The sequence below is a fragment of the Nicotiana tomentosiformis genome, chromosome 3 (assembly GCF_000390325.3).
Source record: "Nicotiana tomentosiformis chromosome 3, ASM39032v3, whole genome shotgun sequence".
Classification (NCBI taxonomy): domain Eukaryota; kingdom Viridiplantae; phylum Streptophyta; class Magnoliopsida; order Solanales; family Solanaceae; genus Nicotiana; species Nicotiana tomentosiformis.
The window spans coordinates 116409221-116437218 of record NC_090814.1 but is presented as its reverse complement, the minus strand read 5'-3'; the positions used below and the strand labels follow the sequence as shown (position 1 = coordinate 116437218).

Genomic DNA, 27998 nt, shown 5'->3' with positions numbered 1-27998 from the left:
CCTTCTTCTTAACTCATTTCAAGAGAACCATTGCAACACGTGATTGAATTCCCGTATCCGTAGAAAATCCCGGCCTCAAGTAGTGGTCTAAACCACCATAACTCTTCTGGGATCCCTCTATACATAACATGTCATAATACTTGAATTCCTCCAAATAAAATTAATTACGGCGGTCGTCAAGCCTCGCACGTACCGCCACAATTCACATGCATAATTCAATGCGCTGAAGGAACTGATCATTGCCACAATCGTGCTGATTCAACCATTGTTAGCCAATCCGTCTTTTCTCAATTTACTCTCAACTTGCCTTAGAAATAATAATAGCACCATTCATTACATCACGAACTTAAATCCGCACTCATCCCAAGTGACCTTATTTCACGAGACCACACTATTTCAAAACCCACTAATTATCTCATATCCTTTCTTGTGCGCACTTTTTACATCTTCAACTGGTAGATCCATTCTAATACTTCTTTTATGAATCCGAAATTATTTTCTTCCGTTTCTCTAATGCTACACCACAACCTGAAGATAACGCAGAGTACTCCAAGACCCGTTTTATTAACCTTTAATAAACACTCCGAACCACTAGCCACATTTACATATTAAATCTCTTACCGAGTAGCCAGTAGAATTCTTAGCAGAAGCTTCATCAAAACCACGCGACCGTTAACCTGCTCACAGGAGATAACCCACCTGTGGAAATTACATGCCGACATATTCCAACGTCGCTGCACTGGGTGCAATTACTACGAAATTAGTAGATCATCCTGAGTCTGAGCTCATTCACCAGCTGCACCAGTCCGTTCACTCCTCATGGACGTCAACTAAAGGTGCGGCAATACATTCCAATCCAAAGTCATGTTGTATCCTTCTTCATATCAAGAAACTCCCTCCTGTTGTATCTAATCTTCCTCAATATAGCAGCCAATATTCTAAATTAAGTCCGTAGACCTAGTCACTGTCCACCATGAATCCCAAATCACTCAAATTTTCCTCATGCCGTGTAGTTATCCTACCACGTAACTCATATGCTACCTTGCCACTCTTCTTTAAGCAACTACTCGATTTCTGTTTTTCACACTTGGCCTCCTAGGAACTTAACCACCACAAGACACCTTCCACATGTCCTTCCTTATCCTTCGTTGCCCAGTTGTTGCCTTAACTAAAAATTCATCTCTGTAGCACTTGAACCAATAGCTCGTTACTAGCTTTAAACCTTTCTGAGGATCATCCTTCTCGAGACATCAGTACTAGGAACACTGCTTCAATCCTAAACCACTGCACACCGTGATTTCTAACAACTGCTTCCCCTACACCAATTCCTAACACCCCGTCGTGAAGACGAGTTGAATAAAACCATAACACCGGCAAACCTTATCGCATTTAATAAGGCGATGACACCACATCACAATTGAGAACTCTACCACGCTCAGAAATATCAAGCTTCATTACTCCATCAACCCCAAACCTCAACATTCATAGTCTGATTGCCTTTTCTCCGCTGGAATTAAAACATGGAACCTCTGAATCATGTATTGAGAAAAATCTTCTTTCAAGTCGTTTACTGTCCTGACACATTGATAGGCATTTTACAATTTCATAAACACTGTGCGATAATAACGCACGAATCGTCATAATAATCAATGCCAAATCTCAAAACCTTAAGTAGTACTGATACTTAATTTGAAATGACAGAGCGGCCTTTCGCAAGGCGACGATATTAGCCCAATTAATTACACAGGGAGAAGCATCTTGTACTACATCTGTAGTACTATTAAAAATGTCCTCGATCCCCAATTTATAATAAGCGCTTCACGTCGCATAAGATTGAGTAGGAAGGAAATGAAGGCATAAGCCTCAAAGGAATCAAATTGCACGATGAAGAATCAAAAAGGGAAATATTCCTAATAACCCTGTAGCCTCTCGAAGATAAGTACAGACGTCTCCGTACCGATCTACAAAACTCTACTAGACTTGCTCATGACTCGTGAGACCTAAGTGAACCTAGTGCTCTGATACCATGTTGTCACGACCCAAAATCCATAAAGGTCGTGATGGCGTCGGACACCGCTGTCAGACAAGCCAACAACAAATACTAAATAAATTCTCATTTTAATATTTTTGAAGTCATAGTTGTTCCCCTCAATTAAATAGCAGAAGATGAATTTTAGAAAATAAGTAATAATATATTTAAAAATTTCCAATACAGTGCAACCCATAATCATCTCAAAATCCGGTGTCACAAGTGCATGAGCATTTACTAGAGAATTAAAAATAAAATACAACATCTATAAAGAATACAAATTAGACAGGAAAATATAATAACTCTGAAGGAGACTCTGTTAGCTGCGGATCGTAATATAGAATGCAGCTCACCTATATCCCCACAATTATTAACCACACCCCTGAGCCCACAAGGCCGCTATACATATATGTACCTGCACAATAAAATATGCAGCAAGTGCAGTATGAGTGCAAAAATAACGTGTACCTAGTAAGTATCAAGCCAAATCTCGAAGTGGTAGAGACGAGATAGCCGACCTTGACACTCACTATGGGTCAATAATAATAATTAGAATAAATTATAATTATTCAAATCAGCATGGTTCACAGAGTTAACAATAATTTTATTCAATTAGCAGAAATAATAAAAATCCTTCAAATGCAACAATTTTCCAATTTATTAATTAAATCATGTAATTTTAATAAAACTTCCAATTCATCAAATAGCTTTACAAGCTGCAATTCAATTTCAATAAATTTTTAATTTATCAATTAGTCTCGTTTAGAGGAATAACAATAATTCCTTAGCAAGCAGGAATAATAATTCATTAAATTCCAAAGATTTCTAATTTATCAATTAGCTTCGCAAGCTGGGTTGCTCTGATGGTAAGCACCCTCCACTTCCAACCAAGAGGTTGTGAGTTCGAGTCGCCCCAAGAGCAAGGTGGGGAGTTCTTGGAGGGAAGGATGTCGAGGGTCTATTGGAAACAACCTCTCTACCCCAGGGTAGGGGTAAGGTCTGCATGCACACTACCCTCCCTAGACCCCACAAGTGGGATTATACTGGGTTGTTGTTGTTGTTGTTGTTGTTGTTTCTTCGCAAGCTGAAATAAACTATTTAGGTATCGTGTAATTATTATTATTAAGCACGATTTCTGCCGAGGACGTACGGCCCGATCCAGAGTGTCGTGTACACTGCCGAGGGACGTGCGGCACGATCCATAGATGCATCTATCCTGCCGAGGCCTTCGGCCCGCTCCACAAGAAAGGAGGACATTTTCTTATGTACCTTCGAAATAAGAGTATGTTTATTATAAGATAAATTCGAGAGGATGAACAATTTCTTTTAACAATTAATTAATTTAAACAGAAATAAGCATATGAGATTTTCATCTTTTACTATCTCTTACTAACAATTTACGATATATATCAAATAATGTAATTAAATAACGGATACAATTTATACAAGTAATTCATACTTTGAGTCCTAAACTACCCAGACTTTAGTATTAATAGTTGCTACGCACGGACTCTCGTCACCTCGTACGTACGTAGCCCCCACAATTAGCAACAATTATTAATTTAATAACCTATGGGGTAATTTTCTCTTACAAGATTAGACAAGAGACTTACCTTATCTCAATGCCCACTTCCGATCACGATGCCGTGTAAAAAAATCCCAATTCGGTGCCGAAAATCCGAAACTATCCAAAAGTTATATGAAATAAATAATACATATTAAATAATTCAAAATTTATCTATTAAATAAATTACCCTATCTAAAATGGTAAAATTTCTAAAATTCACCCAGGCCCACGTGCCCGGATTTCGAAAATTTTCGGAGGGAATCGTTACCCATAATCTCAAGAACTCAAATATACAATTTCCATCCAATCCCATAGTAATTTTCGTGGTTAAAATCCAAAAATATCAATTTCTAGGTTTTTCTTCAAAACCCCAAATTTTTACTAATTTCTATGAATTTTCACGCCTAAATTCATTTATAAACCAAGTATTTAACTTGTAATAGATAGGAATCACTTACCTTGACATAAAAAATGAAAATGGAGCTTCAAAATCTCTCTTAGGTCGGCTCCCATGGAGGAATTGAGATGAAATGAGCCAAACCCATTTTTTCAAACTTATACACTGCCTGGGCGACCCTTCATCGCGTTCGCGAGCCTCCCATCGACAAAATTCTTAGAAGCCATTTTCAAACTCTTCTCAGGCAACCTCTAGTTTAATAGTCATAATATTTTGTACAAAACTCCAAATCACGAATGGTTTGACTTTTTGCCGACTAGACATCAAGGGCTAAAACTTTCATATGTTGATCATCTCCCAAATCCTTATAGTATTTGAGATATAAACTGCCAAGATCAACCCTATGCAACACAAATTTCTGCTTCATCTTCCCGGACAACCTATAGTGTACCAGCCATAACTTTTTGTTAGCAAATCCAAATGCTAAATTGTTTATCTTTATGAAAATTAGACACAAAGTGCTACAACTTTTATTTTTAGATTATCTCCAAATTCCTTATAGATTGTGAGATATAAGCCTCCGAAATCAGACTCGCGGAACAGAGATTTTCTTCTTCGCGAACGCGAAGAACAAAATCCCAGAAGCCAAATCCTTCTTCGCGAACGCGAGAGGATCATCGCGAACGCGAAGAACAATATTAGACACTAGGATCAGCTATTGTAAAATAGCCCGAAATGATTCGAAACCACCCCGAAACACACCCGAGGCCCCCGGGACCCCATCCAATCATACCAACCAGTCCCATAACATAACACAAACTTGTTCGAGGCCTCAAATCACGTCCGGAACCTATCAAATCACGTTCGATTGACCTCAAATTTTGCACACAAGTCATATTCGACATTACGGACCTACTCCAACTTCCGAAATCGGAATCCGACCCCGATATCAAAAAGTCCACTCCCGGTCAAACTTCTTAAAAACCTTCAAATTTCTAACTTTCACCAAATTATCCCAAAATGACCTACGGACCTCCAAATCCACATCCAGATGCGCTCCCAATACCAAAATCACCATACGGAGCTATTCCCATACTCGGAATGCCAAACGGACATTGATAACCTTGAAATGCACTTCAACCCAAATTTATGGAATTCTTCCAAAATGCTAACTTCCACAATAGGTGTCGAAACACTCCCGGGTTATCCAAAACTCGATACGGACATACGCCCAAATTCAAAATCATCATACAAACCTGTTAGAACCTTCAAATCCCAATTCTGAGATCGTTTACTAAAAAATCCAACTTTAGTCAATTCTTCCAACTTAAAACTTCCAAAATGAGAATTTTCTTTCCAAATAAACTCTGAACTTCCAAAATTTCAATTCCGACCACGCGTGCAAGTCATAATACCTGAAACTCTGAACCTTGTTGTGCTTGTTTGTTAAATCACATTACTTTGTATTTACAATATGAGAAATATATCTGATGGTGAAAGTGAAGGTGTTGAGAAGCTCTAGGTATGGAGGAAATGAAGATTCTAGAAGGTGAGAGAGGAATAAGAAGACTGGAAATGAAGCTCTCTGTTATTAACCTTCAAAGACAGAAAAATGAATAGTTGTACTATCACTTAGTCGGTTATACTATTTATACAAATCAGCTAACTACAATTATATATAAATAGCTAGACCCACAGTACTTAACATTCCCCCTCAAGCCGAGGGATGAAATACATCTTTCATGCCCAGCTTGTGTAACGACCCAACCGGTCGTTTCGACTTTTAGAATCCCGTTTCCTTAAATAAAACTCTCCGAATGTATTTTTAATGATTTATGATTTACGGGGATGGTTGGTTCGGGATTTGGATGTGTTTGGGTTGAAATCGGAACACTTGGTTCCTTAAGTTAACCTTAAAAGGTCAAGTTTGACTTCGGTCAATATTTTGAGAAAATAACCTCGGAATCGGGATTTGACGGTTCCAATAGGTTCATATGATGATTTCGGACTTGGGCGTATATTCGAATCGGGTTTTGGATAACCCGGGAGCATTTTGGCGCTTAATAATGAAAATCAACTATTTGAAGGTTTAAAGTTCTTTAAAATTGGTTTGGAGTAGGTTTTTGAGTAATTGAAGTCCGTTTGGAATTCCAAGTTTGGGAATAGTTCCGTATAGTGATTTAAGACTTGCACGTAAATTTTCGTGTCATTCCGAGTAATTTAAGTATATTTCGGCGCATTGGAAGTAAATTGAAGAACTTGAAATTCCTAAGTTTGAATCAATTTATTTTAGGGTATGATTCTTAGATTTGATGTTTATTTATGCGTTCCGAGAGTTCGAACGAGTCCGTTTTATGATTTCAAACTTTTTAGTATGTTCGGGCGGGGCCTCGAGGGTCCCGATTGTTAACCGGACGAGACTCGGACCAATTTTGGAAAATTGAGCAAGGACTTAAGCTCCCAGCTATTGTCATAATCGCACCAGCGCTTGGACAGCCGCAGGTGCGAACGAGAAGCCTGCCCAGCCATCGCAGATGCGAATCATTTGGCGAAGTTGCGAATGTGCATGTGAGATGGCCTTGTGCACAAATGCGGAAAAATGCGCAGGTGCGAAGGGATGGGCGCACCTGTGCTTGCGCAGAAGCGAACATTTCTTCCGCAGGTGCGGAACCAGGAAAAGAAGGAAAATGCGCACCTGCGAGGAATTTCCGCAGGTATGAAAGCCGCATGTGCGGTACTCCTTCCGCATGTGCGGTACTCCTTCCACAGGTGCGAAAAACCTGTCTGGGCAGAACCTTAAAACGGACGAAAACTCAATCTATTTCTTTCTATTTTTCATCCATTGTTGGGCGATTTCAGAGCTCTTTGTGAGGAGTTTTCAACTATCAACTTGGAGGTAAGTTAATTCTACACCCCTTGAGTTAAATACATAGATTATAAGTAGATTATAACTAGTAAATCTTAGAAATCAAAGATTTAGATGAAAAACCTAGATTTTTATAAAAATGAGATTTTAACCACGAAAATAGTTATGGAATTGGGTAGAAATTATATATTTAAGTTCTTAAGATTATGGGTAATGTTTTCATCCAAAAATTTCCAGAATCCGAGCACGTGGGCCCGAGATAAATTTTAGAAATTTTACCATTTTGTATAAGGTAATTTATTTAATAGATAAATGTCGAATCATTTAGCATATATTAATTATTTTGTATAATATTTGGATAGTTTCGGATTTTTCAGCGTCGAATCGAGAATTCAACGCGACGTGGTAATCGAAAAGTGGACTTTGAGACAAGGTAAGTCTCTTGTCTAATCTTGTGAGGGGAAAATTACCCCATAGGGATTAAATTGAATAATTATTGCTAATTGAGGGGGCTACGTACGCACGAGGTGACGAGAGTCCGTGCGTAGTTACTATTAATGCTAAAGTCCGGGTAGTTTAGGACTCAAAGCATAAACTACTTGTGTAAATTATATTTTTTTGTTTAATTAATATTAATTGATATATATAAATATATTATGAATTGTTAGATAAAGATATTAAAAGATGGAAATCTCATATGTTTGATTTTCTGTTTAAATTAATTAATTGTTAAAAGAAATTATTCTTTCTCCCGAATTTATCTTATAATAAATATACTCTCCTTCCGGAGGTACATAAGAAAATGTCCTCCTTTCTTGTGGAGCGGGTCGAACGCCTCGGCAGGATAGATGCATCTATGGATCGCGCCACACGTCCCTCGGTAGTGTACACGACACTCTGGATCAGGTCGTACGTCCTCGGCAGAAATCGTGCTTAATAATAATAATCACACGATAATTTAATAATTTATTTCAGCTTGCGAAGTTAATTAATAAATTAAAAAATCCTTGGAATTTAATGAATTATTATTCTTGCTTGTTAAGGAATTAATTGTTATTCCCGTAAATGAGATTTAATTGATGAATTGAAAATTTATTGAAATTGAATTGCAGCTTGTAAAGCTATTTGATAAATTGGAAGTTTTATTGAAATTGTATGATTTAAATAAATAAATTGGAAAATTATTGCATTTGAAGGATTTTTATTATTTCTGCTAATTGAATAAAATTATTGTTAACTCTGTGAACCATGCTGATTTGAATAATTACAATTTATTTCAATTATTATTATTGACCCATAGTGAGTGTCAAAGCCGGCTATCTCGTCTCTACCACTTCGAGATTAGGCTTGATACTTACTGGGTACACGTTGTTTTAGTACTCATACTGCACTTGCTGCACATTTTATTGTGCAAGTACATATATGTATAGCGGCCTTGTGGGCGCAGAGGTGTGGTTAATAATTGTGGGGACATAGGTGAGCTGTATTCTTTATTACGACCCGCAGCTAACAGAGTCTCCTTCAGAGTTATTATATTTTCTTGTCTAATTTGTATTCTGGACAGATGCTGTATTTTATTGTTAATTCCCTAGTAAATACTCATGCACTTGTGACACCGGATTTTGGGAATGGTTGTGAATTGTTTAGAAATTTAGTTGCTAAAAATATTTATCATTTACTCTATGAGTCTTTACAATTTCATTGAAGAAATGTTTATTTTAAAGATACTAAAATGGGTAATTAAGTTAATTGATTATGGTTGGCTTGCCTGACAGTGGTGTCCGGCGCCATCACGGTCTTTAATTGGATTTTGGGTCATGACGGCTTGCCTATGAGATACTCATGTTGTAGCTTGCACAAATTCTTAGTTAACAGATCTGCCCGTTGTTCTGTTGTTCTGATGTGTCATGTTTGAATTAAGCCTTGTACAATCCTTTCCCTCACAAAATGGCAATCAATATCAATGTGTTTGGTTCTTTCATGAAAGATGGGATGAACAACAATTTGTATAGCAGCTTTACTGTCACAATGAAGCTGTATAGGCTGCTCTATATCAGTCCCCAATTCCTTGAAGAGTCATGTTACCCACACCACCTTTGCTACAGTAGAAGCCATACTTCGAAATTCAGCTTCAACAGAGCTTTTAGATTCAGTTCCTTGTTTTTTGGACTTCCAAGATATACATGCTTCACCAAATTTTACTGCATATCCAGTCACTGACCTCCTGGTCTCCACACAAGCACCCAAATCAGAGTAACAATATGCAACTAACTCCTTGCATGCTTTAGCAGGCATGAACAGTCCAAGGCCAGGTGCAGTCTTGATATACCTTACTACTCTTAAGGCAACTTCCATGTGAGACAGCTTAGGTGCAGGTATGTATTGGTTGAGTAATTGAACCATAAAGGCAATGTCAGGCCTTGTCATGGTCAAGTACAACAGTCTGCCAACTAGCCTCTGATAACTTCCTTTTTCTTCAAGTTCATTATCCAATGTAGTATTGGCATATGGTATTTCCTTGTCAAATTCAATGGATGTGAGCTTATGATTGAATTCAAGAGGTGTGGCTGCTGGCTTACCTCCTGCTAGACCAAGCTCTGACACAAGTTCAAGAGCATATTTCCTTTGATACATTACTATGCTTTCTTGAGATCTAGAGAACTCAATGCCAAGAAAGTATTTGAGTTCACCAAGGTCTTTCATCTTAAGTCTCTCTTGCAATCTTGTCCTGGCCTGTTTGATTAGTGCTAGACTACTTCTAGTTACCAGGAGATCATCCACATAAACTAGGATAACAACCAGTTATGAGTCTACTTTCTGTGTAAAAGGAAAGTAATCATAGTGAGATTGAACAAAGCCCATATCCACTAAAGCTTCAGTTAATTTCAGATTCCATTGTATAGGAGCCTGTTTCAACCCATACAGTGACTTATGGAGTTTGCATACCTTCTGACACTCCCCCTGGCTTGAAAAGCCATCAGGAACATGCATGTACACTTCCTCTAGAAGATCTCCTTGAAGGAAAGCATTATGAACATCCATCTGAAATACATACCAACCAGAAGCAGTAGTTAAGGCAACTATAGCTCTGACTGTAACCATTTTAGCCACTGGAGAAAAGGTTTCTGTATAGTCCAAACCTTCCTGTTGACTATAGCCTTTAGCTACTAGTCTGGCTTTGTACCTTTCCACTTCACCAGAAGATTTGTACTTAACTTTAAATACCCATTTGCAGCCTATAAGACCCTTCATAGGAGGCAAAGAGACAATGGACCAAGTATTATTTTCTTCAAGAGCAGTGATCTCATCCTTCATAGCCTCAACCCACTTAGGGTCATGGCTGGCTTCTGCAAAGGACCTACGTTCCACAATGGCTGAGAATGCAGCCAAAAAAGATCTGTAGCTAGGTGACAGATGATCATATGCCACATGATTATTAATAGGATAAGGACAAACTGACTTCTTTGGTGGAACTACATAGTCAGCTAGCCACACAGGTGGTTTAGTGAGTCTTGAAGACTTCCTGAGTGGCACAGAAAGGGCAGATGGTTCACAAGCTGAAGTGGTAGGAGACACTGGTGAGAACAAATAAGAGTGACTGGGAGAGTGAGATATTGAACTAGGGTCAGCAACATCAGTATTGTTAAGAGTTGGAGATCCTGCTGGTGAGGAAGTGGCATCAGGAACAACAACTGACTGAGTTGGCTGTTCTACAGGCTCCAGTACAGGGAACAAAAGTGATGCACCTGAAGACATATGTTTGAATGGGAACACTTCTTCTTTGAAGACAATGTCCCTGCTGACAAAAAACCTTTTTGAGCACAAATCATAGATAACATAAACCTTTTGTGAGGATGAGTATCCCATATGCACAACAGGAATTGCTCTGGGAAAGAATTTATCACCTTTCCTCACCTGGGTAGCATAACACAGACTTCCAAAGACCCTCAGATGTTGCAGGAAAGGACTCCTTTGGAATAGTTTGTCAAAGGGAAATTTTCCTTGTAGCACAATAGTAGACAATCTATTTAGAAGATATACTGCAGTAGAGACACACTCTCCCCAGAACCTGAGAGGTAAGTGAGCTTGAAATCTGAGAGCTCTGGCCATATCCAAGATGGACCTGTGTTTTCTTTCAATAATTTCATTCTGTTAAGGAGTATATATAAGAGGTTTGATGTATAATGCCCTGAGTTTTCAATAAGGTCTGTAGTTGATCATTAATAAATTCTATTCCATTGTTAGTTTTTAAGCATTTAAGCTTGCTATCAAACCGTATGGATATTAGTGCTACAAAGTTTTTCAATACTTCAACAGTATCTGCCTTAGAGTGCAGTAAGAAAAGCCAAGTGTATTTTGAGTAATCATCTACCAGAGTTAAGAAATACCTTTTCCATCATGAGTAGATACTCTATAAGGCCCCCAAACATCACCATGAACCATATCAAAAGCAGATTTAGAGTAAGAGGAGCTAACAGGAAAGGGTAGTCTTGATTGCTTGGCTATAGGACACACAGTACAGTGATGTTGGCGAAAATGTATATCATGCAAAACTTTCACAGACCTCAAAATCTTCAAGGGAGCATGACCTAACCTCTGATACCATAAGGAGAATACAGTACATGACTTATTATCTGCCAAGTTACTATCTTTATTGATGTCATATGAAATGGTATTTACAGTTGAAGTAGAAAGAGATACTAGTTGAAAAGAAGCTTGTTGATTGAACACTTGTCTGCCATCTGCCTTGAGGATATACAAACCAAGCTCTTCCTTACAATACCCAATACCTTCCCACTTGAGAGTGCCTGAAATACACAGAAGTCAGGATAAAATATTGCAAGACATCTCAATTCCTTTGTGAGTTTAGACACTGAGAGGAGATTGTACTTAAACTCTGGAATGTGAAGGATGTTATGAATTTTCTTATTCTTAAAGAAAGAATATATACCAATATGAGTGATAGACACATGTTCTCCAGTTGGTAAGTGAACCTTACTCCTAGCTTTCTTTGGTATTTCATCATAGGTCTCTAGCAGATTCAAACAATGAACCATATGGTTTGTGGCACCTGTGTCTACTATCCAATTATTATGCACTAAATTGGTCATGAATGCATGTACAGTACATGTTGGCCCTGCAGCAATAGCATTGGCTGCAGATTCAACCTCCTTGTCCTTGTTCAACAGATGCAAAATTTGCTAGTATTGTTCCTGAGTGAAAAAGTGAGCTGGAGCTGGAGTAGTTGTCACCTGATGTCCCTGTCCTTGTGGCTCTAAAATACCAGAATTAACAGAACTATTGGCTTGAGCATGTGGAGCTCCCCCTCTTCTCTTGTTCTTGAAATTAGATGGATAACGATGAAGCTTGAAGTAATTCTCTCTGGTGTGACCCTTGTATTTGCAATAATCACATTAGACTGTAGTTTTACCAGGTGAGTTCCTAGGTTTGTAACTTGCATTTGAGTTGTTTGAACTGATATTAGATTGTCCTCCACCATTGTAACCTCCAGTATACATCTTGTTACTCATCATTGCAATTTCATTGCCTTCAGCATATATACCTTTTTCTACATTTACTATCATAGCATAGGCCTAATTCAGATTTTGTAAGGGTCGAGTCATAAGCACTTGATTCTTTGCATTCTCATAGGATTCATTTAATCCAGTGAGGAACTGATATAGCTTATGTATCTGGTAATGTTCTACATGTTTCCTTGATTCAGCACAGCCACAAGAGGGTGGTGGTGTTATTGTTTCATACTCATCCCAGAGTTCTCTCAGTTTAGTATAGTATACTGAGACAGAGGATATACCTTGAGTCAATGTGGCAATTGTTTTGTGAAAATAACAAGCCCTAGATGCATTATCCTTATCAAATCTCTCCTTGAGGTCTTCCCAAACAGTGTGTGCATCGAAGGCATATATCACAAAGCTGATCAAACTAAGTGAAACTATGTTCATTATCCAAGCAAGTACAATAGCATTGCATCAATCCCACAATTCATGCAAACTAGCATCATATCTAGTCTTTCTACAAGTGCCTAGAACAAAGCCTAATTTGTTTTTACCATGCAAAACAATTTTCATAGATCTACTCCAAATTGAATAATTTTCTAAACCTTGAAGTTGAATGGAAGTGAGTACAGAACCTTGAGTATCGGAATGATGAATGTAAAGAGGATGATTGTGATCAATCAGCTTTGTAGTTGGCGTAGACATTGAAGCCGCAAATGGAGAATCACTATCTTTTTCATTGATCGCCATTGTAGCAGAGACAAATTGCTTCTGAGAGATAAACTTTCAATTTGTTGATTTCTTACGAAATTAGTCTCGATCCGACCGAGATTCAACCAGATAATTGAGAATTCCCAAACCCTAGAATGGGTAAGAAGTCGTATGTGTTGAAGAAATAGCTCGATCGATCGATGAGATTGAAAAACTACCAATGCAATCGAATTACTCCAATTCTATTACAGTTGAGCTTAGAGAAACGAGCACTGAGCTCTGATACTATGTTGAGAAGCTCTAGCTATGGAGGAAGTGAAGATTCTAGAAGGTGAGAGAGGAAGAAGGCTGGAAATGAAGCTCTCTGTTATTAACCTTCAAAGACAGAAAAATGAATAGTTGTACAATCACTTAGTCGGTTATACTATTTATACAAATCAGCTAACTACAATTAGTATATAAATAGCTAGGACCCACAGTACTTAACAGAAGGGCAATGAAGTGAAAATTAGTGCTACTTATTCTTGTTTTGACAGTTAAAAGGTTTATTTTATTCCAAGCATGTATGCTTTCACTTCCAATGTTACGCCTGAGGATTACAGTTCTTGGAGATCATTCACGAAATTTGAAATAATGGTTCAGTGAGATTGTTTTAAAATTTGCTACCATTCCTATCGGAACGCTCAAGAAGAAGAAGGAGCTTCCCAATGTTTTATTTTGTTCTGAGATATTTGGTATTATTGTGTTTTACAAAAACTTAGCTCCTTTAGTAAACATCTGGTATATGTGGCAGCTTTACTTGATAATAGAGCGAATTTTATAGCCTAAAGCCAAACTTTATGAGGGGAATATTTTTTTAAAAATAGTTTTTCTTATTTGAAGTCTATTTTTCTAGCTTTTATTAGATGCAAAGTTATTAATAATTTTTTTATAATTAATTTCTCCTCATAAGTTTATCTCAATTGACAATATAGCTAATCCATTTAACCTTAGGTAAGATTTTATCATTTTTAATTTTAAAAAATTTCTTTCCGCTGAAAACGGTTACAAAAGTTATTAGCATTATTCTATAAGCAATATAAGCATTTGGAAAAGAATTAAATATTTTTATTTGATTGAGTATATCAATTAAACTGTTGTCTTCTAATTGTACTATTTTTCTTAACACTTTTAATTCAAAGAGTAAATCTAAATCATCAATATTGAACTGATTATTATTCTTTAAGGAATATTCAAGATTAAGACAATATTTTAAAATTTCCATCATCTAGCGATCTCAGTTTTTTATTACTTAATAGAAAACCAAAATATTTTCATATACTTCAAATTGTTTAAATCTATTTTAAAATAAAAAAGATAGCCTTGTCTACTATGTATAAAAAGTAATCAACTCTAAAAGACTCTTGATAATCGGCTTAATGTATGCATATTTTGATATATATCACCTCACATTTTACTCATGTCTCGACGATTTGAGATGTTTAATATGATTATTTGTGCTAAGTTTTGGTATTTCTATGTGTAGGAATCATTCTGATGCAATTTGGGACGAAAGGGCGCGAATTGGAGCAAAATCGGGACAAAATCACAAAAAGGGAGATTTGAGGGCCACAACCAGCGTGGGGCGCTGGCTGTGGCGCAATTTACAGCAGCCAAAATATTTGAGCGCCAGGGCCAGCGCCCCACGCTGCCCTGGATGCTCAAGACGGGAAAGTGTCCTTTTTCGACTAGGACTCGGTTATTTCGACCCCTATATGCCCCCAACTCATATAAAAGCCAACCTAAACCTATTTTTGAGGGGAGGTGGTGATTTAGAGAGAAGAGGGAGGCGCCAAACACTCGAAAGCAAGGATTTGATCAATTCTTCCATCCCTTTCCTAGTATTCATTGATTTTATGTTTGAAAACATTATTTTTGATGATTGTATGAACATTAGTGGCTAAGAAACCTATTGTTCTAGGGTCATGGGTATACATGAATATTGATGTTTGAAGTTTAATTTGACGAAGTTGATTTTATCATATTGGGTTGTTTATTTAATTCTGTTTTTAATTATTTTGTTGAGTAGTTAACTGTGAAATACTATCTACAAATCTAGAGTTGAACTCGAAAGTGGGAACTCTAGATTGCATATAGAATTAAATAGAGCAAGTTCTTAAAACCGGGCATCGGGGAACGGATTCGCAATTAGGATAGACATATACCTAATTGCCTTTCTCGGTTGCAATACAGGAATTGTAAATGCGTTCTTGTTAATCTTAATTCCATAGACATATAGGTATTAAGTTAGCTTAAATAGGCGAGTAAGGACTCGACAGATTCTTATGAGTAATATCAACCCTGTCAATCAACAATCCAGATAAATCAATTAGTTATTTTAAGCTAAGAATGCAACATGATTGTTAGATAACCCGTGACCCTGGAATATTATCTCCTATTGATTGTTATTCAAAACTATTTAAGTGTTGTGGTTGATTTTTAGTATTTCATTACTTGATAGTTTTTAGGTAGTAAATTAGAAAATTATCTATTTTGTAAGAAATCGCTTGAATCGATAAGCTATTTGAGTTTGAATTAGTCAAAAGTTAATCATAAGTCTTCGTGGGAACGATACTTTATTCACTACTCTATTACTTGACGACCACGTATACTTGCGTGAGTGTGTTTGGTCGCAACAAGTTTTTGGCGCCGTTGCCGGGGACTTAGAAATTAGCTACTTGACTGAGTTAAGCTTTTATTAGTTATTTGTTCAAGTGTATAATTTTCAGTTTGCCTTGTTTGTGTTAACGCAGGATCTTCTCTTGAATGCGGAGGAGTAGAAGTGCAAACAACCTCCTTCCTTTTGATACTGAAATTGAACGAACACTTCATAGAGTGAGGAGGGAAGTCGAAACAAGAACTAGAATAGAGGGAGAGTTGGACATTGTAGTTCAACCACAGCCAATAGAGATGGCAGGTAATGAAGAGCGTGCGGTGATAGAAGCCGCAAGGCCCAATCTTGCGAATATGACTCAGGCTATTGTGAAGCCTGATATCACGGGGCATTTCAAACTCAAACAGTACATGGTACAACTGATTCAGTCCACAGGGCAATATGTGGGTCTATCTCATGAAGACCCGCAGAGGCACATTCAGAACTTCTTGGAAATTACGGACACTTACAATTATCCGAACGTTTCCAAGGACTATGTCAGGCTGACACTATTTCCCTTTTCACTGTTGGGGGAAGCTAAGGAATTGTTGCAAAAGGAGCCCGCGAACTCAATCCACACTTGGGATGATCTAGCAAGGAAATTCTTAATCAAGTTTTTCCCTACTAAGAAGACAAAGTCGTTGAGGAGCCAAATTCTTGGGTTCCAACAACCAGATGGTGAGACACTTCGTCAAGCTTGGGAAAGATACAAGAAGCTACTCATAGACTACCCGCATCATTGTCAGACTGATGAAGTATTGGGTCACACTTTTGTTGATGGGCTAGATGAGGCATCAAAGATGAATCTTGATTCAGCTTGTGGGGGTAGTTGCATGGCGAGGCCGTATAGTGAAATACAACTCTTGCTAAATAACTTCACTGCTAATGACCATAATTGGCAAGGAGATGGGGACTCACGAAGGGCAATTAAACAGAAGGCAGCCGGGTTGATTGAGCTTGATGACTTCTCAGCCATGAAAGCCGATATAGCAAAATTGGCAAATCAGATGAATAGAATGACAATGCAATAAACACAACAGATGCAACATGTACATCAGATGTCTATTTGCTGCGAACTATGTGGTGACAGTCATATGAGTGACATGTGCCCCACGAATCCTGAATCTATATACTATGTGGGGCAACAGAGCAGAGGTCCAATGAATCAGCATGCACAATATGGGAATACTTACAATCCAAATTGGAGGAATCATCCTAACTTCTCATGGGGAGGAAATCAACAGAATCAGAACCAGTATAGGCCCCAAGGAAATTTCAATCAACCTCAGAAACCACCCCTACAAACAGAAGAGAGTACGAATGACTTGCTGAAGAAGTTGTTGCTTGATAATCAACAGCTCAGGACCGATTTCAGAAATCTTGAGAGGCAAATGGGATAGTTAGCAACAAATCAAAACACTAGACCTGCAGGCGCTCTTCCCAGTGATACAGAGAAGAACCCTCAAGTTAATGCAGTTACACTCAGAAACGGGAGGGAACTAGAAGAAGTGCCAAAGAAGAGAAGGGACAAACCTATACCTGAGAAGGAGCTGATCCCTAAGGCAATATACGAGTCAAAGAAAAATGATCCAGGTTCAGAGCCAGTGGAGGCTGCAAGGCCACCACCACTTTTCCCCCAGAGATTGCAGAAAAAGAATGATGATCGCATGTTCAACAAATTTCTCTCTATGTTGAGCCAGGTTCAATTGAATATTCCATTGGTGGATGTACTTCGTGAAATTCCAAAATATGCTAAGTACATAAAAGATATAGTGGCTCACAAGAGGAAATTGACTGAGTTCGAGACAGTTGCACTTACTGAGGAGTGCACTTCAAGGGTCCAAAACAAGCTTCCTCAAAAGCTTAAGGATCCTGGCAGCTTCACCATCCCTGTGCGAATTGGTAATATTGACGTGGGTCGTGCTCTTTGTGATTTGGGGGCGAGCATAAATCTAATGCCCTTGTCCTTATTTAAGCAATTGGGTCTGGGAGCTCCAAGACCAACCACTGTGATGTTGCAATTAGCTGATAGGTCCATAGCCTACCCTGAAGGAGTGATTGAAGATGTATTGCTGCAAATTGGGAAATTTATCTTCCCAGCTGACTTCATTATTCTAGATTTTGAGGCTGATGAACAAGTTCCAATCATATTGGGACGACCTCTCTTGGCTACTGGTGATGCAATAATTAAAGTGAGAGAGGGAAAAATGATTATGAGGGTGGACAACGAGGAAGCAGTTTTTAATGTCTACAAAGCGATCCAACTTCCCCGCCACTATGAGGAGCTCTCTATGATATCTGTTATGGAGGTGGATGAGAAACTTCTTGACACGAGTGTATATCTAGACGATTCTCTAGAAAAAGCACTCATGTTGTTCGATAGCTTGGAGATTGATGATAAGGTTGAGGAGATGATGCATATCCTAGATGCATCTTGTGCTTACATGCAAGGAATACACCCGTTTGAGCCCCTGAATAGGCTAAGTGGATCTCCTCCAAAGCCGTCAATTGAAGAAGCTCCAAAATTGGAGCTTAAACCCCTACCCCCTCACCTTCAATATGCTTATTTGGGTAGTTCTGACACTTTACCTGTTATTGTTTCTTCTGACTTGTCTAAATTGCAGGAAGAAAAGTTGTTGAGAGTGCTACGTGAGCACAAGCGAGCAATTGGGTGGACGATGTCTGACATCAAAGGCATTAGTCCAGCTTTCTGCATGCATAAAATCCTCATGGAGGACGGACACAAGCAAAGTGTAGAGCAACAACGCCGCCTAAATCCAATCATGAAAGAGGTGGTAAGAAAAGAAGTGATTAAGTGGCTTGATGCAGGTATTGTATTCCCAATCTCTGATAGCAAATGGGTAAGCCCCGTTCAATGTGTGCCTAAGAAAGGGGGGATGACTGTAGTGGTTAATGAAAATAATGACTTAATTCCTACAAGAACTGTCACTGGGTGGAGAATTTGCATAGATTATAGAAAATTGAACAATGCCACCCGAAAGGACCACTTTCCCCTCCCTTTCATTGACCAAATGCTTGATAGGTTAGCTGGCCAGGAATACTACTGTTTCCTAGATGGTTATTCGGGGTATAATCAGATTGCTATAGCCCCAGAGGACCAAGAGAAAACCACATTTACGTGTCCCTATGGCACGTATGCGTTCAAGAGAATGCCCTTTGGTCTCTGTAATGCACCTGCGACTTTTCAAAGGTGTATGATGGCTATTTTTACTGACATGGTTGAAAGATTTGTGGAAGTGTTCATGGATGATTTTTCTGTGTTTGGGTGTTCTTTTGATAATTGTTTAATGAACCTTGATAAAGTGCTTGCTAGGTGTGAAGAGACAAACTTGGTACTCAACTGGGAAAAGTGCCATTTCATGGTACGTGAAGGTATAGTCTTGGGGCACAAGGTGTCAAAAGATGGTCTACAGGTGGATAAAGCAAAGGTGGAGGCGATTGAAAAATTGCCCCCACCGACATCCGTCAAAGGCATTCGCAGTTTCTTGGGCCATGCAGGTTTTTATCGTCGATTCATTAAAGATTTTTCGAAAATTTCTTCTCCGTTATGCAGGCTTCTAGAGAAAGATGTCACCTTCAAGTTTGATGATGCATGTCTGAAAGCATTTGAGGAGCTGAAGGGAAGGTTGGTGACTGCACCAATTATCATCGCCCCAGATTGGGGACTGCCATATGAGTTGATGTGCGATGCAAGTGACATAGCAATCGGAGCTGTTTTGGGGCAAAGAAGGGATAAAATATTTCACTCCATTTATTATGCGAGCAAAACTATGAATCCAGCTCAGATGAATTATACAGTTACTGAAAAAGAGTTGCTTGCAGTGGTGTGGGCGTTTGACAAGTTCAGATCTTATCTAGTGGGAACCAAAGTTATCGTCTACACAGATCATTCAGCTATCAGATACTTGTTTGAAAAGAAAGATGCCAAGCCGAGGCTGATTCGTTGGGTCCTCCTCTTGCAAGAATTTGAATTAGAGATCCGAGATCGAAAAGGGACAGAAAATCAAGTGGCTGATCACTTGTCCAGATTAGAAAGTCGGAACCATGTAGCTGAAGGAGGGTCAATCAAAGAAACATTTCCTGATGAGCAGTTATTAGCAGTCACCTCAGGTGAAGCCCCATGGTATGCGGATTATGTGAATTTTATTGCAAGTGGGGTGACACCACTAGAATTAACACCTGATAATAGAAGAAGATTCTTACATGATGTGAGGCTCTACATGTGGGATGAGCCATTCTTATATAGGCAATGCGCAGATCAGTTGGTGCGAAGGTGTGTTCCTGAGGAAGAGATGAATGCAATATTGCATGGCTGTCATGCTTCGCCATATGGAGGTCATCACGGTGGGGATAGAACCGCCCAAAAAGTGCTACAATCAGGTTTCTATTGGCCAAAATTATTTAAGGATGCACATGCCTTTGTTAAAAAGTGTGACAGATGCCAAAGAACCGGAACTATCACGAGGAAGCACGAAATGCCTTTGCAAAATATTCTGGCAGTAGAGCTTTTTGATGTTTGGGGGATTGATTTCATGGGACCGTTCCCATATTCTAATGGTCACAGGTACATCTTAGTGGTGGTCGACTATGTTTCTAAGTGGGTGGAGGCCATTGCTCTTCCTACTAATGATGCAAAGGTAGTGGTAAGCTTTGTAAAGAAGCACATCTTCACGCGCTTTGGGACTCCAAGAGTGTTAATAAGCGACGGAGGAACTCACTTTTGTAACAAATTGCTGAATAATGTTCTTACAAAGTATGGAGTTAAACACAAAGTTTCCACTGCCTATCATCCCAAAACGAGTGGTCAAGTAGAAGTTTCAAACAGAGACGTAAAGCAGATTCTGGAGAAAATAGTAAGTGAAAATAGAAACGACTGGGTAGGGAAGCTGGATGATGCATTATGGGCATATCGAACTTCATACAAGACTCCCATAAATACTTCTCCGTACATGTTGGTTTATAGGAAGGCATGCCATTTGCCCGTCGAGCTTGAACATAAAGCTTATTGGGAGATAAAAAAGCTAAATATAGATATGGACTCAGCTGGTGAGAATAGGTTGTTGCAGCTCAACGAGCTTGATGAATTTCGATTGCACGCATATGAAAATGCCAAATTATATAAAGAAAAGACGAAGAGGTGGCATGACAAGCACATTCAACATCGAGAGTTTGAGCCGGGTCAAGAAGTTCTCTTGTTCAATTCAAGGTTGAAGCTATTCCCTGGAAAGCTTAAGTCTCGTTGGGCAGGTCCTTTTGTTGTGGTAAGTGTGAGGCCTCACGGAGCGGTGGAACTGCGTGATACGAGCTCAAGTGGTACCTTCTTGGTAAATGGCCAGAGAATAAAACATTATTGGGGTGGTGACATTGCACGTCACAAGACCTCAGTGGACTTGGCAGATGCTTAAACACGTGTTGAGTTGTGCCGCGACGTTAAATTAGGCGCTCGTTGGGAGGCAACCCAATTTTTACCGCTTTCGAAGCATAGTTTTTTCTTTTATAGGCCATAATTTTTTCTTTGTAGGTTGAAATGGTGTGGAATGTGTGTAATGTATATATTGAGTGCTCGGGTAGTCAGGATTGTTTAATAAAATAAATAAATAAAAAATGAATTGAGCGCCCAGACCAGCGCCCCACGCTGCCTGGGGCGCACTTTGCAGTAGCTCGGGAGCTTCAACGCCAGCCCCAGCGTGGGGTGCTGGGCTAGCGGTTCAGGTAAGTAAAAATTTTTTTTTTTTCGTTTTCTTTGTTTAATTAAAAAATGCCCTACCCAATTACCCATATACACTCACAACCCAACCCATACCCAATTACCCAAACCCATCCCCCACCTAAATTAAAATAGCTAAAACCCAAAACCCTCCATTTTCTCCAAAAACACACGGTTTGCTCTTCTTTTTCCCCTTTCTCTCAAGTTCTCATATTCTTCAATATTCCTTGCTCAATTCCATCTCAAGACTCTAAGGTATGTTCTTCTTGTTATCTCTTTTCTTGTATTTTGGAAGTTCTTAGAGTATTTGTAGTCTTCTTTCTCCCCCAATCCTCAAACCCCCTAGGTCTCTTAAACATATTTGGATGTTATTGTGGGTGGAATGATTATACACGAAATTGGTGCAAAAATTTGGTTGAGCAGTTGTGTTTGAAGTAGTAAACTATAATTTCCTCTACTTCATGTAAATTTGGGAGGCCCACCTTCTCCCACCATTGTTGAAATAGAAGAGCAAAATTGATGCCCACAAGGTGTTTGCTAAAATGCTTAAGAGAGTAAATTTGAACACCGGTGAAGTCTAAGTAGCCGAGTGTAGTTGTATATGAGTTAGGGCGAAGTGTGGGGTGTTTTGGGGGTATTGTATCTTGTTGTAAACTTTTGTAAGTTGTAGTTAGTGTACTAAAATAGTGTAGTAATGTAGACTTTAGCTTTGTTGTGCTTGCACCATAGTTAAGTTACGGCCATGTTAGACTACTTGAATTTTATGGCATAGGGAAGTCTAAGTACCTATAGCCTTGTGATGACACATTAGTGCACATTGAATCAATATTATGATTCGATTATACATAGCCTTAGGTTTTAAGTGTGGGGTCATCTTGCCTCTCACGATGACCTTAGGCAACATCTCTTGATTGATTCTCATCTTTGTGTTTATCATGTGTAGGTTGCTATGGCTCGTGACGATACCGCTAAAGGAAAAGGGGTGGGGAAGTCCTCCACTACTTCTCCCCCTCCAAAGAAACGCAAGCAAGGCGAGAGCTCCTCCCGACAAGCCAAGGGAAAGCAACAAGCTAGCGGGTCTACGAGGCCACCACGGCCTCGAGTGGAACTTGTTCGGAATGACGCCATCAAATGGCATGATACTTTTGTTCCATATGGGAGATATGTGTCTGAAATGGGGATAAATGTGAAGGCTTTAGAACGGAACTTCCCAGATGTACTTGCTACATTGATTGAAAAGAAGATGGATAAGCTCCTCGAATGTCCGGGCCCGGCAAATCTCAGCATGGTAAGAGAGTTATATGCCAACTGGAACGAGAAAAATGACGAGTCGTGGGTCAGAGGAAAGGAAATTCCAATGGATAGGGAAGCCTTGTGTCATTTTTTGGGAGTTGATAGTCCTAACCCACGAAGGCTTCGAAAGTTCGTCAAAAGTCCAAGCTACCAAGCAATACGTCACACACTTTGTGGCGTTGATTCTAATGCAAAATGGATGCGAACTAAGGGAAATATTCACCTTGAAATGCTCCGGTTCGACTTCAACAAAACGGCCAAGGTTTGGCAAAACTTTGTGCAAGCTAGATTAATGCCCGTCGAACATAATAGTGAGTGCACTCGAGCTCGAGTGTGCGTGATCTACTTTTTGATGACCGGACACCCCATAAATGTGGGTGAGCTTATGCTTGGGGAGATGACCCACACCCGTTTTGGAGGAAGGATCAAAAGGTTTTTTTTTGGCAACATCCTGACACAATACATGCTCTCTCGTGGGGTACCAGAGTACCCTGGCTATGATGAGGTAGTGGAGGCACCCACAGCATTGTTAGACATCACATCCATGCTAGAGTCCACATCCAAGCTCACCCAAGCTGCTAGGAATGAGAGGGACGAAAATTTCAACAGGTATCTTTACAAATCCCTCAATGTTATTATGAGCAGGCTTGGGGTGTCAGATGAGGAGCGCACGCAATTGCGAAGTGATCTCTCCAGTTCTTCCAAGAAGATGTTGGGCATAGCACCAGGAAGTCCCGTTCATCCATCTGAGGATGAAAACACTGACAAGGAATCTGATAATGAGGATGCGGATGATGATGAAGTTATGGGACCAATGGCTTTGGTACCCTTAGGAGATGATGATGAGCCCATTGCCGCAGCTGGTTGGCATCCTGATGAGGCAGACTCCGACTAACAGAGAGTTCTTTCTTTCCACCTTACTTTATTTTCGAATTTATTAAGCATCGGGGACTATGCATTGTTTAAGTGTGGGGTGGAGGGAATACTCCTTGAATTGTATAAAAATTTTAGTGTTATTATTATTATTTTTATTTTTTTTCTTTTTCTTTTATCACCTTGTTGCTTAGTTTAAGACTAACATAGTCTAATTAGCTAGAGTACATAAAAAAAAAATAACAAAAACTTGGACTTTTCCCGACGATGGATCTGTTGGACAATTTTCTTGAGGGATTAAAGTCCGATTAAAAATACCAAAAATATTTTCTTTTGTTTTATTTTTGATAGTTAGGTAGTATCCCTTGGTTTTTCTTTGAACGCCGGTTCTTTTCCAAGGGTGTAGCTCGAACCGGGTGTTTTGTTTTATTTTTAAGGAGTAAGATAAGGGAGAAAATTGAGATTGCTCTGAGGTACCTGTTGACATGTTTGGTGTTGGCAAGTTAAGTTAGAGCATGCGCTCTGTCGTCCTGCATATATGATTTGAATTGTAATGCCCAAGTAGATTAAGTAGCCTACTCTTTGACGCCTTTTTCTCAGTTGATTGACTTGTATGCCACTAGTGCATTGTTGCTTAAAAATTCTCAACTTGATATGCTTGCTTGACTTGAGAGTCACACAGAACCGTCTTGAGTGAGTCAAGTGCCATGTGTGTGTAAGGATTGTTGATATTCTGTGCTACCCTGTGTAGTCTAGAACTTGCCCCGTGTGTTAATCAACGCGAAATCATTAAGTTGTGCTAGTCTAGGAGATGACATAGGCGTTTCTTGCTTGACCATAAAGGTGCTTGTCACTGACAAATAAAATTTTCCCATTGCTAGCCCCTTTGAGCTTATAGACCGTTTCCTTGGCAACCACATTACAAGCCATACTCCTAGTTGTTCTTAATTTGAGATTATTGAACCTTTACCTCCTAAGGCACTTAGTCGCTAAAAGAAGTAAGGTGAGAGATTAGGAAGTGGCTTTCGAGTGGAACCATGGAAGGGCCCTTAAGGTGCACTAAAATTGTGAATAAATGTCACTAGCTTATGAACTTCAATGTATGGAGTGTGTAAAAAAAAAAAGAAAAAAAAAAAGAAAAAAGAAAAAAACAAAAAAGAGGAAAATTTTTGCAAGAAAGAGCAAACAAAAGTTCAACTAATGTAGAAAGACACACCTCCTTATCCTTCTCACTCGTGCTAGTGAAACCATAGAAGTGCTTGATGGAAAAGAGTATCATGTTAGTTATGGTGTATGACAAGTGAATGGGTTGAGAAGATATTGCACTTGAATTGTGAGTGTAGTGTATTAAAGTGCTTAGGAGGGTTAATTACTATTCCAAAATGTATCCTACCCGTCCCTTAGCCTGCATTACAACCTTAAAGTCCTAATTGATCCTAGATTTAGCTAGCTTAGATTAGTAGAGATGTACACTACGGGCAAGCTTATGGTACGACCACGGGATGCACATGAATTCTTTGTGAGAGTGAGTGAATGTTGTTCAATTATGTGATGTCCTTAATTTATGTTCAATGACATATTTAATTTTGTGGACTACTTTGATATTCACTCTTTTGCTTGTGGTGAGGGCACTTGATCTCATGACGGATTGGTGAAATTGTACACTTTCTTGTGTTGGGTGAGTGCGTGTGTTGAGGATGCTTAGTGGTAACGAGTCGTCTCTTGAGGTAAGGTGGTTGTGGAGAGGTTGCTTGAGTTGATTGAGTTAGTTGAAAAATATTGAGTATACTTGGGCTATTTAAAAAACGGGAAGAATGTGAAATTTATGTGTTCATGCTTAATTGCCGACATCGATCATAGTCAAAAGGTAGGTTGTTTAATTGAATCAATTGTGAGGTCCTCTTTCATAGTGCTAAGTACGTTTTGGGGGTGCTAATATAGTTCCATTGCTCGAGGACGAACAAGAGTCTAAGTGTGGGGTGTTGATAATCGTCTTAATGTATGCATATTTTGATATATATCGCCTCATATTTTACTCATGTCTCGACGATTTGAGATGTTTAATATGATTATTTGTGCTAAATTTTGGTATTTCTATGTGTAGGAATCATTTGGATGCAATTTGGGACGAAAGGGCGCGAATTGGAGCAAAATCGAGACAAAATCGCAAAAAGGGAGATTTGAGGGCCACAGCCAGTGCGGGGGCGCTGGCTGTGGCGCAATTTACAGCAGCAAAATGTTTGAGCGCCAGGGCCAGCGCCCCACGGTTCCCTGGACGCTCAAGACGGAAAAGTGTCCTTTTTCAACTAGGACTCGGTTATTTCGACTCCTAGACGCCCCTAACTCATATAAAAGCCAACCTAAACCTATTTTTGAGGGGAGGTGGTGATTTAGAGAGAAGAGGGAGGCGCCAAACACTCGAAAGCAAGGATTTGATCAATTCTTCCATCCCTTTCCTAGTATTAATTGATTTTATGTTTGAAAACATTATTTTTGATAATTGTATGAACATGAGTGGCTAAGAAACCTATTGTTCTAGGGTTATGGATATACATGAATGTTGATGTTTGAAGTTTAATTTGACGAAGTTGATTTTATCATATTGGGTTGTTTATTTAATTCTATTTTTAATTATTTTGTTGAGTAGCCAACAGTAAAATACTATCTACGAATCTAGAGTTGAACTCGAAAGTGGGAACTCTAGATTGCATATAGAATTAAATAGAGCAAGTTCTTGAACCCGGGCATCGGGAACGGATTCGCAATTAGGATAGACATATACCTAATTGCCTTGCTCGGTTGCAATACAAGAATTGTAAATGCGTTCTTGTTAATCTTAATTCCATATACATATAGGTATTAAGTTAGCTTAAATAGGCGAGTAAGAACTCGACAGATTCTTATGAGTAATATCAACCCTGTCAATCAACAATCCAGATAAATTAATTAGTTATTTTAAGCTAAGAATGCAACATGATTGTTAGATAACCCGTGACCCTGGAATATTATCTCCTATTGGTTGTTATTCAAAACTATTTAAGTGTTGTGTTGATTTCTAGTATTTCATTACTTGATAGTTTTTAGGTAGTAAATTAGAAAATTATCTATTTTATAAGAAATCGCTTGAATCGATAAGCTATTTGAGCCACAGCCAGCGCCCCACGCTGGCTGTGGCCCTCAAATCTCTCTTTTTGCGATTTTGTCCCGATTTTGCTCCAATTCGCGCCCTTTCGTCCCAAATTGCATCCGAATGATTCCTACACATAGACATACCAAAAGTTAGCACAAATAATCATATTAAACATCTCAAATCGTCGAGACATGAGTAAAATGTGAGGCGATATATATCAAAATATGCATACATTAAGCCGATTATCAACTCTTCGAGAGATTTTGAGATTCCATTATCAACATTCTCATCAAATTATTTTTTCCTATATATCACACGTTTCTTACGAAATTAGGCTTCGATATTCATTTCAAATGCAATTTTCTTAGCAGAAATCATAGCAGTTGCAAATCCTTATTCTCTATATATGTTAAAAAAAGAATCAAACATTTTTACTTCACTTTAACTTTTTTTTTAAACTTATATATAGCCTATCATGTGTTCATAAATATGGGGCCTAAGGCAGTTGCTTTACCTGTTTTAGGGAAGAGCCGCCCCTGTAATAGAGTTACTATTTGGCTTAAGTTTTGTTTGTTTGTAAAGTTTTTTGTTTATTTGAAACGAACTCTCAAAGTTGGGATTTGTTCGGTACAAATTTTTATTTGAAAATTATTGTGTTATTCTTTTCAATACGGATTTAATACTGCATTCCATGTAAATTTGTGTTCTATTCTCTTCTTTCTAAAAGGCTACTTGTATTACTTGGTTGCACAATTGGTAATACTTTTGCTTCTGATCAATTAAAATATTTTAATAGACTAACTAAAATAATAATTGCTACTGCCACCATAAAATGTTAAATTATTTTTTTATTTTATATTTCAAACAAGAATATGGATCACGGTAGAAAGTACAAAACCTATCTACCATATATCATTACTATTATACTTCTTTTGCTTTCTCTACCTAACCATATCATGTTCAGTCAAAATGGCAAGCAAAGTAACATTAGCAAAATAATGTGTATCTATTAATAAACTACAAAAATATTTGATTGGGTGATAAAAGCATTAGTAATTCGAAGAGGTTTAGTAAGACCAAATGAAAATTCAAGACACAAAAGTGTTAGTCATGTAATAATAGTCGACGAAGAGGTAATACCATTTTAAATATGTTTTATACTTTTTACTTATTCATATTGTCTTTATTAATGATAC

At 38.6% G+C, this 27998-nt stretch overlaps 2 protein-coding genes across 2 annotated transcripts; both read right to left on the bottom strand.

The window, feature by feature from the left end:
* Positions 1–8935: 8935 nt before the first annotated feature.
* Positions 8936–9562, bottom strand: LOC108943229 (uncharacterized mitochondrial protein AtMg00810-like). The gene has a single exon (XM_018767071.2). The coding sequence runs from the start codon at positions 9560–9562 to the stop codon at positions 8936–8938; it is 627 nt and encodes a 208-aa protein (XP_018622587.2).
* A 1674-nt stretch (positions 9563–11236) lies between these two features.
* Positions 11237–13125, bottom strand: LOC138908382 (uncharacterized). The gene is made up of 5 exons (XM_070199044.1): positions 12930–13125; positions 12490–12812; positions 12112–12252; positions 11811–12036; positions 11237–11667 (listed from the first exon to the last, which is right to left on the bottom strand). Exons 1-5 carry the CDS (start codon positions 13123–13125, stop codon positions 11237–11239), a joined length of 1317 nt encoding a protein of 438 aa, XP_070055145.1.
* Positions 13126–27998: the final 14873 nt, after the last annotated feature.